At 57.5% G+C, this 14,621-nt stretch overlaps 1 protein-coding gene across 3 annotated transcripts in view; it reads right to left on the bottom strand.

Annotated features, from left to right (window-relative positions):
• The window catches only part of aars2 (alanyl-tRNA synthetase 2, mitochondrial (putative)), a 45,251-nt gene that overhangs the window by 29,532 nt on the left and 1,098 nt on the right, over positions 1-14,621 (bottom strand). Inside the window, exons 2-15 of one of the 3 annotated variants that reach the window (XM_075462399.1) lie at positions 12,890-13,078; positions 12,491-12,636; positions 12,230-12,421; positions 11,827-11,971; positions 11,601-11,746; positions 11,279-11,387; positions 10,568-10,606; positions 10,367-10,481; positions 10,151-10,278; positions 9,323-9,461; positions 8,654-8,823; positions 8,466-8,579; positions 5,378-5,518; positions 4,995-5,132 (exon numbers count right to left, since the gene is read on the bottom strand). In XM_075462399.1, the coding sequence (XP_075318514.1) occupies positions 4,995-5,132; positions 5,378-5,518; positions 8,466-8,579; positions 8,654-8,823; positions 9,323-9,461; positions 10,151-10,278; positions 10,367-10,481; positions 10,568-10,606; positions 11,279-11,387; positions 11,601-11,746; positions 11,827-11,971; positions 12,230-12,421; positions 12,491-12,636; positions 12,890-13,078 (1,911 nt within the window). The remainder of the gene's footprint in view (positions 1-4,994; positions 5,133-5,377; positions 5,519-8,465; positions 8,580-8,653; positions 8,824-9,322; positions 9,462-10,150; positions 10,279-10,366; positions 10,482-10,567; positions 10,607-11,278; positions 11,388-11,600; positions 11,747-11,826; positions 11,972-12,229; positions 12,422-12,490; positions 12,637-12,889; positions 13,079-14,621) is intronic. The other 2 variants (XM_075462401.1, XM_075462400.1) reach the window with 2 other exon arrangements.

Below are 14,621 nucleotides of genomic sequence, written 5' to 3'. Positions count from 1 at the left end.
AGACTGAAGGTGAGACAGCGGGTGAGACTGCTGGTGAGACTGAAGGTGAGACAGCGGGTGAGACTGCGGGTGAGACTGCGGGTGAGACAGCGGGTGAGACAGCGGGTGAGACTGCGGGTGAGACTGAAGGTGAGACAGCGGGTGAGACAGCGGGTGAGACTGCGGGTGAGACTGAAGGTGAGACAGCGGGTGAGACTGCGGGTGAGACTGAAGGTGAGACTGCGGGTGAGACTGAGGGTGAGACTGCAGGTGACACAGCGGGTGAGACAGCGGGTGAGACAGCGGGTGAGACTGCGGGTGAGATTGCGGGTGAGACTAAAGGTGAGGCTGCAGGTGAGACAGCAGGTGAGACAGCGGTTGAGACTGTGGGTGAGACTGCGGGTGAGACTGAAGGTGCGGCTGCAGGTGAGACAGCGGGTGAGACAGCGGGTGAGACAGCGGGTGAGACTGCGGGTGAGACAGCGGGTGAGACTGTAGGTGAGACAGCACGTGAGACAGCGGATGAGACTGCAAATGAGACTGAAGGTGAGACTGCGGGTGAGACTGCGGGTGAGACTGCAAATGAGACTGAAGGTGAGACTGAAGGTGAGACTGCGGGTGAGAGAGCGGGTGAGACTGCGGGTGAGACTGCGGGTGAGACAGCGGGTGAGAGCGGGTGAGACTGCGGGTGAGACAGCGGGTGAGACAGCGGGTGAGACTGCGGGTGAGACAGCGGGTGAGAGCGGGTGAGACAGCGGGTGAGACAGCGGGTGAGACTGCAGGTGAGACAGCGGGTGAGAGCGGGTGAGACTGCGGGTGAGACAGCGGGTGAGACAGCGGGTGAGACAGCGGGTGAGACAGCGGGTGAGACTGCGGGTGAGACAGCGGGTGAGACAGCAATTGAGACAGCGGGTGAGACTGCGGGTGAGACTGCGGGTGAGACTGCGGGTGAGACTGCGGGTGAGACTGAGGGTGAGACTGCGGGTGAGACAGCGGGTGAGACTGCGGGTGAGACTGAAGGTGAGACAGCGGGTGAGACTGCGGGTGAGACTGAAGGTGAGACTGCGGGTGAGACTGAGGGTGAGACAGCGGGTGAGACTGCAAATGAGACTGCGGGTGAGACTGCAAATGAGACTGAAGGTGAGACTGAAGGTGAGACTGAAGGTGAGACTGCGGGTGAGACAGCGGGTGAGACAGCGGGTGAGACTGCGGGTGAGAGCGGGTGAGACTGCGGGTGAGACTGCGGGTGAGAGCGGGTGAGACTGCGGGTGAGACAGCGGGTGAGACTGCGGGTGAGACAGCGGGTGAGAGCGGGTGAGACTGCGGGTGAGACAGCGGGTGAGACAGCGGGTGAGACTGCAGGTGAGACAGCGGGTGAGACTGCGGGTGAGACAGCGGGTGAGACAGCGGGTGAGACAGCGGGTGAGACAGCGGGTGAGAAAGCGGGTGAGACAGCGGGTGAGACTGCGGGTGAGACAGCGGGTGAGACAGCAATTGAGACAGCGGGTGAGACTGCGGGTGAGACTGCGGGTGAGACAGCGGGTGAGACTGCGGGTGAGACTGAAGGTGAGACTGCGGGTGAGACTGCGGGTGAGACAGCGGGTGAGACTGCGGGTGAGACTGAAGGTGAGACTGCGGGTGAGACTGAGGGTGAGACTGAAGGTGAGACAGCGGGTGAGACTGCTGGTGAGACTGAAGGTGAGACAGCGGGTGAGACTGCGGGTGAGACTGCGGGTGAGACAGCGGGTGAGACAGCGGGTGAGACTGCGGGTGAGACTGAAGGTGAGACAGCGGGTGAGACAGCGGGTGAGACTGCGGGTGAGACTGAAGGTGAGACAGCGGGTGAGACTGCGGGTGAGACTGAAGGTGAGACTGCGGGTGAGACTGAGGGTGAGACTGAAGGTGAGACAGCGGGTGAGACAGCGGGTGAGACTGCGGGTGAGACGGAAGGTGAGACAGCGGGTGAGACTGCGGGTGAGACAGCGGGTGAGACTGCGGGTGAGACAGCGGGTGAGACAGCAGGTGAGACAGCGGGTGAGACTGCGGGTGAGACTGAAGGTGAGACAGCGGGTGAGACTGCGGGTGAGACTGAAGGTGAGGCTGCAGGTGAGACTGCGGGTGAGACTGAAGGTGAGGCTGCGGGTGAGACTGCGGGTGAGACAGCGGGTGAGAGCGGGTGAGACTGCGGGTGAGACAGCGGGTGAGACTGCGGGTGAGACAGCGGGTGAGACAGCGGGTGAGACTGCGGGTGAGACAGCGGGTGAGAGCGGGTGAGACTGCGGGTGAGACTGCGGGTGAGACAGCGGGTGAGACTGCAGGTGAGACAGCGGGTGAGAGCGGGTGAGACTGCGGGTGAGACAGCGGGTGAGACAGCGGGTGAGACAGCGGGTGAGAAAGCGGGTGAGACAGCAGGTGAGACAGCGGGTGAGACTGCGGGTGAGACTGCGGGTGAGACTGCGGGTGAGACAGCGGGTGAGACTGCGGGTGAGACTGAAGGTGAGACTGCGGGTGAGACTGAAGGTGAGACTGCGGGTGAGACAGCGGGTGAGACTGCGGGTGAGACTGAAGGTGAGACAGCGGGTGAGACTGCGGGTGAGACTGAAGGTGAGACTGCGGGTGAGACTGAGGGTGAGACTGAAGGTGAGACAGCGGGTGAGACTGCGGGTGAGACTGAAGGTGAGACAGCGGGTGAGACTGCGGGTGAGACTGCGGGTGAGACAGCGGGTGAGACAGCGGGTGAGACTGCGGGTGAGACTGAAGGTGAGACAGCGGGTGAGACAGCGGGTGAGACTGAAGGTGAGACAGCGGGTGAGACAGCGGTTGAGACTGCGGGTGAGACAGCGGTTGAGACTGAAGGTGAGGCTGCAGGTGAGACAGCGGGTGAGACAGCGGTTGAGACTGTGGGTGAGACAGCGGGTGAGACTGCGGGTGAAACTGCGGGTGAGACTGAAGGTGAGACTGCGGGTGAGACTGAAGGTGAGGCTGCAGGTGACACAGCGGGTGAGACAGCGGGTGAGACAGCGGGTGAGACTGCGGGTGAGATTGCGGGTGAGACTGAAGGTGAGGCTGCAGGTGAGACAGCGGGTGAGACAGCGGTTGAGACTGTGGGTGAGACTGCGGGTGAGACTGAAGGTGCGGCTGCAGGTGAGACAGCGGGTGAGACAGCGGTTGAGACTGTGGGTGAGACTGCGGGTGAGATTGCGGGTGAGACTGAAGGTGAGGCTGCAGGTGAGACAGCGGGTGAGACAGCGGGTGAGACAGCGGGTGAGACAGCGGGTGAGACAGCGGGTGAGACTGCGGGTGAGATTGCGGGTGAGACTGAAGGTGAGGCTGCGGGTGAGACTGAAGGTGAGGCTGCAGGTGACACAGCGGGTGAGACAGCGGGTGAGACAGCGGGTGAGACTGCGGGTGAGATTGCGGGTGAGACTGAAGGTGAGGCTGCAGGTGAGACAGCGGGTGAGACAGCGGTTGAGACTGTGGGTGAGACTGAAGGTGCGGCTGCAGGTGAGACAGCGGGTGAGACAGCGGTTGAGACTGTGGGTGAGACTGCGGGTGAGATTGCGGGTGAGACTGAAGGTGAGGCTGCAGGTGAGACAGCGGGTGAGACACCGGGTGACACAGCGGGTGAGACAGCGGGTGAGACAGCGGGTGAGACTGCGGGTGAGATTGCGGGTGAGACTGAAGGTGAGGCTGCAGGTGAGACAGCGGGTGAGACAGCGGGTGAGACAGCGGGTGAGACTGCGGGTGAGACTGAAGGTGCGGCTGCAGGTGAGACAGCGGGTGAGACAGCGGGTGAGACAGCGGGTGAGACTGCGGGTGAGACAGCGGGTGAGACTGTAGGTGAGAGCACGTGAGACAGCGGATGAGACTGCAAATGAGACTGAAGGTGAGACTGCGGGTGAGACTGCGGGTGAGACTGCAAATGAGACTGAAGGTGAGACTGAAGGTGAGACTGCGGGTGAGACAGCGGGTGAGAGCGGGTGAGACAGCGGGTGAGAGCGGGTGAGACTGCGGGTGAGACAGCGGGTGAGACAGCGGGTGAGACAGCGGGTGAGACTGCGGGTGAGACAGCGGGTGAGAGCGGGTGAGACAGCGGGTGAGACTGCAGGTGAGACAGCGGGTGAGAGCGGGTGAGACAGCGGGTGAGACAGCGGGTGAGACTGCGGGTGAGACTGCGGGTGAGACAGCGGGTGAGACAGTGGGTGAGACAGCGGGTGAGACAGCGGGTGAGACTGCGGGTGAGACTGCGGGTGAGACTGCGGGTGAGACTGAAGGTGAGACTGCGGGTGAGACAGCGGGTGAGACTGCGGGTGAGACTGAAGGTGAGACAGCGGGTGAGACTGCGGGTGAGACTGAAGGTGAGACAGCGGGTGAGACTGCGGGTGAGACAGCGGGTGAGACTGCGGGTGGGACAGCGGGTGAGACTGCGGGTGAGACAGCGGGTGAGACTGCGGGTGAGACTGCGGGTGAGACTGCGGGTGGGACAGCGGGTGAGACAGCGGGTGAGACAGCGGGTGAGACTGCGGGTGAGACTGCGGGTGAGACAGCGGGTGAGACTGCGGGTGAGACAGCGGGTGAGACAGCGGGTGAGACAGCGGGGGAGACTGCGGGTGGGACTGCGGGTGAGACAGCGGGTGAGACTGCGGGTGAGACAGCGGGTGAGACAGCGGGTGAGACAGCGGGGGAGACTGCGGGTGGGACAGCGGGTGAGACAGCGGGTGAGACAGCGGGTGAGACTGCGGGTGAGACTGCGGGTGAGACAGCGGGTGAGACTGCGGGTGAGACTGAAGGTGAGACTGCGGGTGAGACAGCGGGTGAGACTGCGGGTGAGACTGAAGGTGAGACAGCGGGTGAGACTGCGGGTGAGACTGAAGGTGAGACAGCGGGTGAGACTGCGGGTGAGACAGCGGGTGAGACTGCGGGTGGGACAGCGGGTGAGACTGCGGGTGAGACTGCGGGTGAGACTGCGGGTGAGACAGCGGGTGAGACAGCGGGTGAGACAGCGGGGGACTCACCTCGTCCACCACTCTCAGCCCCCTGATGCTCCTCGCTCTCTGCAGAGGAAGCTCGCCGCTGTGGACGATCTGATTGGCTGAGATGATGTTACAGACGCAGCGTTCCACCTGCTGCAGCTGAGAGACGCTGAGGGAACCCTGGGGAGGACCGGCAGAACCATCAGAACCAGGAGGACCAGCATCAGAACCATTAGAACCAGCATCAGAACCATCAGAACCAGCATCAGAACCAGCATCAGAACCATTAGAACCAGCAGAACCAGGAGGACCAGCATCAGAACCATCAGAACCAGCATCAGAACCATCAGAACCAGCATCAGAACCATCAGAACCATCAGAACCAGCAGAACCGTTATTTTGTGTGTTACTCAGTAGATCCGCACCTTGACGCTGAAGTCGAACCGCAGGCGGTCGGCCGACACGTGAGACCCCCTCTGGTGGACCGCCGGACCCAGAACCTTCCTCAGAGCGAAGTTCAGGATGTGGGTTGCCGTGTGTTTCACCATGCAGGAGATCCGGTTAGCCTAGGACACACACAGGTGATTCTGGGCCTAGGACACACACAGGTGATTCTGGGCCTAGGACACACACAGGTGATTCTGGGCCTAGGACACACACAGGTGATTCTGGGCTTAGGACACACACAGGTGATTCTGGGCCTAGGACACACAGGTGATTCTGGGCCTAGGACACACACAGGTGATTCTGGGCCTAGGACGGACACAGGTGATTCTGGGCCTAGGACGGACACAGGTGATTCTGGGCCTAGGACGGACACAGGTGATTCTGGGCCTAGGACGGACACAGGTGATTCTGGGCCTAGGACGGACACAGGTGATTCTGGGCCTAGGACGGACACAGGTGATTCTGGGCCTAGGACGGACACAGGTGATTCTGGGCCTACGACGGACACAGGTGATCCTGGGCCTAGGACACACACAGGTGATTCTGGGCCTAGGACACACACAGGTGATTCTGGGCCTAGGACACACACAGGTGATTCTGGGCCTAGGACACACACAGGTGATTCTGGGCCTAGGACACACACAGGTGATTCTGGGCCTAGGACGGACACAGGTGATTCTGGGCCTAGGACGGACACAGGTGATTCTGGGCCTAGGACGGACACAGGTGATTCTGGGCCTAGGACGGACACAGGTGATTCTGGGCCTAGGACGGACACAGGTGATTCTGGGCCTAGGACGGACACAGGTGATTCTGGGCCTACGACGGACACAGGTGATCCTGGGCCTAGGACACACACAGGTGATCCTGGGCCAAGGACACACAGGTGATTCTGGGCCTAGGACACACACAGGTGATTCTGGGCCTAGGACACACACAGGTGATTCTGGGCCTAGGACACACAGGTGATTCTGGGCCTAGGACACACACAGGTGATTCTGGGCCTAGGACGGACACAGGTGATTCTGGGCCTAGGACACACACAGGTGATTCTGGGCCTAGGACACACAGGTGATTCTGGGCCTAGGACACACACAGGTGATTCTGGGCCTAGGACACACAGGTGATTCTGGGCCTAGGACGGACACAGGTGATTCTGGGCCTAGGACACACACAGGTGATTCTGGGCCTAGGACGGACACAGGTGATTCTGGGCCTAGGACACACAGGTGATTCTGGGCCTAGGACACACACAGGTGATTCTGGGCCTAGGACGGACACAGGTGATTCTGGGCCTAGGACACACACAGGTGATTCTGGGCCTAGGACGGACACAGGTGATTCTGGGCCTAGGACACACACAGGTGATTCTGGGCCTAGGACACACACAGGTGATTCTGGGCCTAGGACACACAGGTGATTCTGGGCTTAGGATACACAGGTGATTCTGGGCCTAGGACACACACAGGTGATTCTGGGCCTAGGACACACACAGGTGATTCTGGGCCTAGGACGGACACAGGTGATTCTGGGCCTAGGACACACAGGTGATTCTGGGCTTAGGATACACAGGTGATTCTGGGCCTAGGACACACACAGGTGATTCTGGGCTTAGGACATACAGGTGATTCTGGGCCTAGGACACACACAGGTGATTCTGGGCCTAGGACGGACACAGGTGATTCTGGGCCTAGGACACACACAGGTGATTCTGGGCCTAGGACACACACAGGTGATTCTGGGCCTAGGACACACACAGGTGATTCTGGGCCTAGGACACACACAGGTGATTCTGGGCCTAGGACACACACAGGTGATTCTGGGCTTAGGACACACACAGGTGATTCTGGGCTTAGGACACACACAGGTGATTCTGGGCCTAGGACGGACACAGGTGATTCTGGGCCTAGGACGGACACAGGTGATTCTGGGCCTAGGACACACAGGTGATTCTGGGTCTAGGACACACACAGGTGATTCTGGGCCTAGGACACACAGGTGATTCTGGGCTTAGGATACACAGGTGACTCTGGGCCTAGGACACACACAGGTGATTCTGGGCCTAGGACACACACAGGTGATTCTGGGCCTAGGACGGACACAGGTGATTCTGGGCCTAGGATACACAGGTGACTCTGGGCCTAGGACACACACAGGTGATTCTGGGCCTAGGACACACAGGTGATTCTGGGCCTAGGACGGACACAGGTGATTCTGGGCCAAGGACACACACAGGTGATTCTGGGCCTAGGACACACACAGGTGATTCTGGGCCTAGGACGGACACAGGTGATTCTGGGCCTAGGACACACACAGGTGATTCTGGGCCTAGGACACACACAGGTGATTCTGGGCCTAGGACACACACAGGTGATTCTGGGCCTAGGACACACACAGGTGATTCTGGGCCTAGGACACACACAGGTGATTCTGGGCCTAGGACACACACAGGTGATTCTGGGCCTAGGACGGACACAGGTGATTCTGGGCCTAGGACACACACAGGTGATTCTGGGCCTAGGACGGACACAGGTGATTCTGGGCCTAGGACGGACACAGGTGATCCTGGGCCTAGGACGGACACAGGTGATTCTGGGCCTAGGACGGACACAGGTGATTCTGGGCCTAGGACACACACAGGTGATTCTGGGCCTAGGACACACACAGGTGATCCTGGGCCTAGGACGGACACAGGTGATTCTGGGCCTAGGACACACACAGGTGATTCTGGGCCTAGGACACACACAGGTGATTCTGGGCTTAGGATACACAGGTGATTCTGGGCCTAGGACACACACAGGTGATTCTGGGCCTAGGACGGACACAGGTGATTCTGGGCCTAGGACACACACAGGTGATTCTGGGCCTAGGACACACACAGGTGATTCTAGGCCTAGGACACACAGGTGATTCTGGGCCTAGGACACACACAGGTGATTCTGGGCCTAGGACACACACAGGTGATTCTGGGCCTAGGACACACACAGGTGATTCTGGGCCTAGGACGGACACAGGTGATTCTGGGCCAAGGACTGAACCGGCTTCCTGGACCCATCCCGGTCTTACCTGGTCGAGGTGCAGGTGCACCTGGTCTCCGGTCTTCAGGGTGTCGGCTGCAGTCACCTGATGGACCACGTAACCCCCGGCCCGGCCCACCGCCTCCACAGAGTAAAGAACATCCTGAGGGACAGAACACACCTGGGGTCAGAGCTCAGAGCCTTTACCTGTGACACTTCCTGTGAGCGTCAGCTGACCTGCAGCCCGTCCCGGGTGAAGTAGCCCTGGTCATGTGACTGCCCCCCCTGCTCAGAGTAGAAGCAGGTGTGGTCCAGAACGACCCCGCAGCGCTGACCCTCAGAGACCTCCGGCACCAGAGTCTGACCGTTGTACAGCGCCACCACTGTCGCACGGCATGCTGGGAACACTGCGGGCAGGGAGGAGTCGGATTACTGCTATGATCCCAGAGCGAGTTACCTGTGCAGGTGTATCAGGTGTAACAGGTGTACCAGGTGTGCCAGGTGTACCAGGTGTACCAGGTGTACCAGGTGTACCAGGTGTACCAGGTGCACCAGGTCTGCCAGGTCCCCCAGGTGTATCAGGTGTGCCAGGTGTACCAGGTCCCCCAGGTGTATCAGGTGTACCAGGTCCCCCAGGTCCCCCAGGTGTACCTGGTGCACCAGGTGTACCAGGTGTCTCAGGTGTGCCAGGTGTACCAGGTGTACCAGGTCCCCCAGGTGTACCAGGTGTACCAGGTCTGCCAGGTCCCCCAGGTGTACCTGGTGCACCAGGTGTACCAGGTGTCTCAGGTGTACCAGGTGTACCAGGTCCCCCAGGTGTATCAGGTGTACCAGGTCCCCCAGGTGTATCAGGTGTGCCAGGTGTACCAGGTCCCCCAGGTGCGCCAGGTGAACAGGTGTACGTACCGTATCGGCCCTGCTCCAGTCCGTACTGGTACTTGAGGCCGTCGGCGGTGTGAGGAACCCCGAGACGCTGCAGCTCTGCCAGGCTCAGGACGTCCAGCAGCAGCTGGGGCTGCGCACCTGCCTGCAGCTCAGACGCCACCTGTGACAGGTGTATGACATCATCAGTGACATCATGTAACACCTGGGACTCCAGTTTGAGACAAGAAAGTTGCCTCCTCCCAACATGCTGAAGGAGTCACCTGTCTTCTCCCCTCCTACCTACTGTCTCCTCGTCTGTCTCCTTGCCTCCTACCTACTGTCTCCTCTTCTGTCTCCTTGCCTCCTATCACCTCCCTCCCTCCTGTCTCCTCGCCTCCTACCTACTGTCTCCTCGTCTGTCTCCTTGCCTCCTATCACCTCCCTCCCTCCTGTCTCCTCGCCTCCTACCTACTGTCTCCTCGTCTGTCTCCTTGCCTCCTATCACCTCCCTCCCTCCTGTCTCCTCGCCTCCTACCTACTGTCTCCTCGTCTGTCTCCTTGCCTCCTATCACCTCCCTCCCTCCTGTCTTCTCGCCTCCTACCTACTGTCTCCTCGTCTGTCTCCTTGCCTCCTATCACCTGTCTCCTTCCTCTTCCCTCCCTTTTCATCTCCTCTCTCCTTGCCTCCTGTCTCCTCGTGTCTTTCCTCATCTCAGTTTCTGCATCCTCAGATGTAGAAGCAGAGCTCCTCTGACAGGATAATAAGGCCGACCTTCTACCTCCCACTATAAATAACCAGGTGCATCATGGGAGCAGTAGTCCACCCACAGCAGATTGTTTTTATTTCAGAGCACCTGACGGAGGGCCCACCTTCTGGTTCTCGGCGATGAGCCGGTCCAGCTCCTGACGGTCCACCTGGACCCCTCTCTCCTCCAACATCAGGTCCACCAGGTCCAGAGGAAAGCCCAGATCCCGGTGCAGAGACCAGACCACCGAGGCTGAAACAGAACAGAAGGACCGGTGGTAACTACAACACCTGTTTATAGACCCGAGCGTCTGTAACCAGCTACTCAGAGCAGAACTGACCAGGGAAGAAGCCATGTCTGTAGTCCTTTTTGCCCAGAGTGCGCTGGATCAGCCGGCTGCCTTGCTGCAGAGACGACAGGAAGTGAACCTCGTTCTCATTGATCACGTCCATGATCTGCAAAAGAGGCGCCGCCGATGACAACTTCCCGTTACATCATTCAGCTACAGCCCAGTCACACTCTGACCATCCCGAACACTCACCCGGTCAGCCTCCCGGTACAGCTCCGGATACACCTCACCCTGCCAGGAGGGAGGGGGACCAACCAATAAACAGTCAATCAATCAACCAAAGAATCAACCAGTCACTCAATCAAACAACCAACCAGCCAACCAACCAACCAAAGAATCAACCAGCCACTCAACCAACCAACCAACCAACCAAAGAATCAAACAATCAAACAACCAACCAGCCAACCAACCAACCAAAGAATCAACCAGCCACTCAACCAACCAACCAACCAACCAACCAAAGAATCAAAGAATCAAACAACCAACCAGCCAACCAACCACTGAATCAAAGAATCAAACAACCAACCAGCCAACCAACCAACCAACCAAAGAATCAAACAACCAACCAACCAACCAAAGACTCAAACAATCAATCAACCAACCAGCCAACCAACCACTGAATCAAAGAATCAAACAATCAACCAACTAACCAACCAGTCACTCAACCAACCAACCAACTTACCAACTAGTCACTCAATCAACCAACCAACCAACCTGAAGACTCAACCAGCCAGTCACTCAATCAAACAATCAATCAACCAACCAACCAACCAACCAACCAGTCATTCATATTTTCTTTTCTTCCTGCTGGGCTCTTTGGTCCAGGTTGTGCCCGACCGGTCCTGGATCAGTGATCCTATGTCACCGCTCAGAGCCACTACGGGAAGTGTTTTGTTTTTTTACCAGTATCTGTACGACAGTGGGAACCAGGCTGGCCAGCGCTCCCTGCGGAGCCCGCAGGACCTCGACGCAGAACCGAACCGCCCGCCGCAGAATCCTCCTCAGCACCAACCTGACAAATAAAGAAACAGATCAACAACGACGCCACAGCTGATGACATCACAGCGCTGGCAGCTGGCTGGATGGGGACCAACCAACTAACCAACCAAAGAGTCAACCAAAGAATACATTAATCAACCAACCAAAGAGTCAACCAAAGACTCAACCAAAGAATACATTAATCAACCAACCAAAGACTCAACCAAAGACTCAACCAAAGACTTACTCAGCCCCTGACATGCCCGGGTGAACTCCGTCAGCGATGCAGACCGACAAAGTCCGGATGTGGTCAGCCACGACTCTGTAGGCCAAGTCCACCCGCCCCCCATCTGCTGCCTCCATCCTGCCGCCATATGGCCCCACCCCCGACCTCTGAGGACACAGCAGACCGGTCACTATGGCAGCAGAGGCGGCCTCGTGGTGACCTTCGACCTATGGACAGCGTGCCGTACCTGATGGATGGCGTCCAGCAGCGGCCTGAAGAGCTCGGTGTCGTAGTTGGACCGCTTCCCTTGCAGGACGCTCACTAGCCTCTCCAGTCCCATCCCGGTGTCCACACTGAACCGGGGAAGCAGCCGCAGACTCTGGTCCAGCTCCCTGAAACGGACCGACACCTGAGCCACTGGACCCAAAAACCGACGGGGAAGTGGTCTAATCCGGTCTGAACCAGTCTAATAAGGTCTGAACTGGTCTAATGCAGTCTGAACCAGTCTAATAAGACCTGATGTGGTCTGATGTGGACTGAACTGGTCTGATGTGGTCTGATGTGGACTGAACTGGTCTGAACTGGACTGAACCAGTCTGAACCAGTCTGAACTGGTCTAATGAATCTGAACTCCAGGGGTGCACACAGACCTGTTGTACTGGATGAAGACCAGGTTCCAGATCTCGACCACATCTGGACTGTCGGCGTTGACCAGCGCGGCGGCGTCCCGGCCCCCCACGTGGTCGTAGTGGATCTCGGTGCAGGGGCCGCAGGGGCCGGTGTCCCCCATCTCCCAGAAGTTGTCCTTCAGGTTGAACGGCAACACGCGAGCGGGCGGGACCCTGAGGAGGACAGGCCCGGTCAGCTGACCCCACACCGACCAATCAGAGCGCAGACAGGTGAGGACCTACCCCAAGTCCAGCCAGATGTGTCGCGTCTCCTGGTCGGCCGGTAACCCCGAGGCTGCGTCCCCGCCGAAGTAGGACACGTACAGTCTGTCCGCAGGTATCCCATAATGCTCAGTGAGGAGGGTCCACGCCATCCGGCACGCCTCCTCCTGAACACAGAGACACTGAGGCTCCGCCCCCTCATGAAAAACACTGAGGCCCCGCCCCCTCAGAGACACTGAGGCTCCGCCCCCTCACAAAAAACACTGAGGCCCCGCCCCCTCATGAAAAACACTGAGGCCCCGCCCCCTCAGAAACCACACCTGCTTCCATCTTAGAGTTAGTGAATAAAAAAATACAAATAAAATAAATAAATAATAATGATAAATAAATAAAATAAAAAAAGAGTTAGTGACCCCCCACCTTGAAGTAGTCCCCAAACGACCAGTTTCCGAGCATCTCGAAGAAGGTGTGGTGGTAGCCATCTCTGCCCACGTCCTCCAGGTCGTTGTGTTTGCCGCCGGCTCGGACGCATTTCTGACTGTTGACCACCCGGCGGTACGAGGCCATCTCGCTGCTGGGGTCCGCGGTTCCCAGGAAGATCGGCTTAAACTGAGACCAACACACACCGTCAGCGGGGCCAAAGCTTAAAGGGACAGTTCGCCTCTTTTGACATGAAGCTGTATCACATCCCACATCGCATAACAATATGCGTTCAACAGAGTAATACATTTGCATCACAAATGACTTTTCCTGGAGAACCATTTTGTGATGCAAATGTATTACTCTGTTGAACGCATATTGTTTTGAGAAGCAAAACGCTTTATTTTTTAAACCCCAGCCAACTAGCCGGACTACCTTCATCAGCACCAAAACGAGGCTGGAACTCTGCTCACAGGATGCAGCAGGGGGTAAGAAGATGTTCAGAAATGATGCTGCTGATATGGGATGGTACACAGCTTCATGTCAGAAGAGGCGAACTGTCCCTTTAATGAGGCGAACTGTCCCTTTAAAGAGGCGAACTGGCCCTTTAAAGCGGCGAACTATCCCTTTAAAGAGGAGAACTGTCCCTTTAAAGAGGAGAACTGTCCCTTTAAAGAGGAGAACTGTCCCTTTAAAGAGGCGAACTGTCCCTTTAAAGAGGAGAACTGTCCCTTTAAAGAGGAGAACTGTCCCTTTAAAGAGGCGAACTGTCCCTTTAAAGAGGAGAACTGTCCCTTTAAAGAGGCGAACTGTCCCTTTAATGAGGCGAACTGTCCCTTTAAAGAGGCGAACTGGCCCTTTAAAGCGGCGAACTGTCCCTTTAAAGAGGAGAACTGTCCCTTTAAAGAGGAGAACTGTCCCTTTAAAGAGGAGAACTGTCCCTTTAAGGTGCTCTGTTGTTCGTGGCGAAAAGTTGCTTCTGTCGTGTTTTATTTGACATTTTGTCCTGGATGTTCGTTGATATTACTCCGCCACCGCTAAGAAAATAGTGCGAGCATGAACGAGCTGCCAAATAAAACACGACAGAAGCAACTTTTCGCCACGAACAACAGAGCACCTTAAAGGGACAGTTCTCCTCTTTAAAGGGACAGTTCTCCTCTTTAAAGGGACAGTTCTCCTCTTTAAAGGGACAGTTCGCCTCTTTAAAGGGACAGTTCGCCTCTTTAAAGGGACAGTTCGCCTCTTTAAAGGGACAGTTCGCCTCTTCTGACATGAAGCTGTGTGACATCCCATATCAGCAGCATCATTTCTGAACATCTTCTTACCCCCTGCTGCAACTTTTCGCCACGAAATGTGATCTGGATTACCAGTGCACACCAGTAACCACTCCGGTGAGTTGATTATTCTGAAAACGGACGTTTATGGTGCTTTTACGGACCTTTTAGGACATGCGCATGACTTGCCGTTCTGAAGCAGGTTGAGATTAATCAAAATTAGGCAAATACCGGAGACAGCAGAAAACATCAAAAAAGCGGTGAGGGGGGTTCTAAAACACTGCAGACGACTCAGAAAAGAGGCTTAAAGGGGAACTCCGGGGCATTTGAAGCGTGTTTCCATTGCTAGAGGTTGTCAAATACTGACAGTAGGACACAGAGAGGTGCACATCTGCGCTCCCTGTGCGGAGATCGCTCTGTTCGGACAGCGTGTCAGTGGACGATAATCCCATATACAA

The sequence above is a fragment of the Odontesthes bonariensis genome, chromosome 4 (genome assembly GCF_027942865.1).
Source record: "Odontesthes bonariensis isolate fOdoBon6 chromosome 4, fOdoBon6.hap1, whole genome shotgun sequence".
Taxonomy (NCBI): domain Eukaryota; kingdom Metazoa; phylum Chordata; class Actinopteri; order Atheriniformes; family Atherinopsidae; genus Odontesthes; species Odontesthes bonariensis.
Note: the sequence above shows the minus strand (reverse complement) of the source record. Positions and strands in the feature narration are given on the sequence as shown.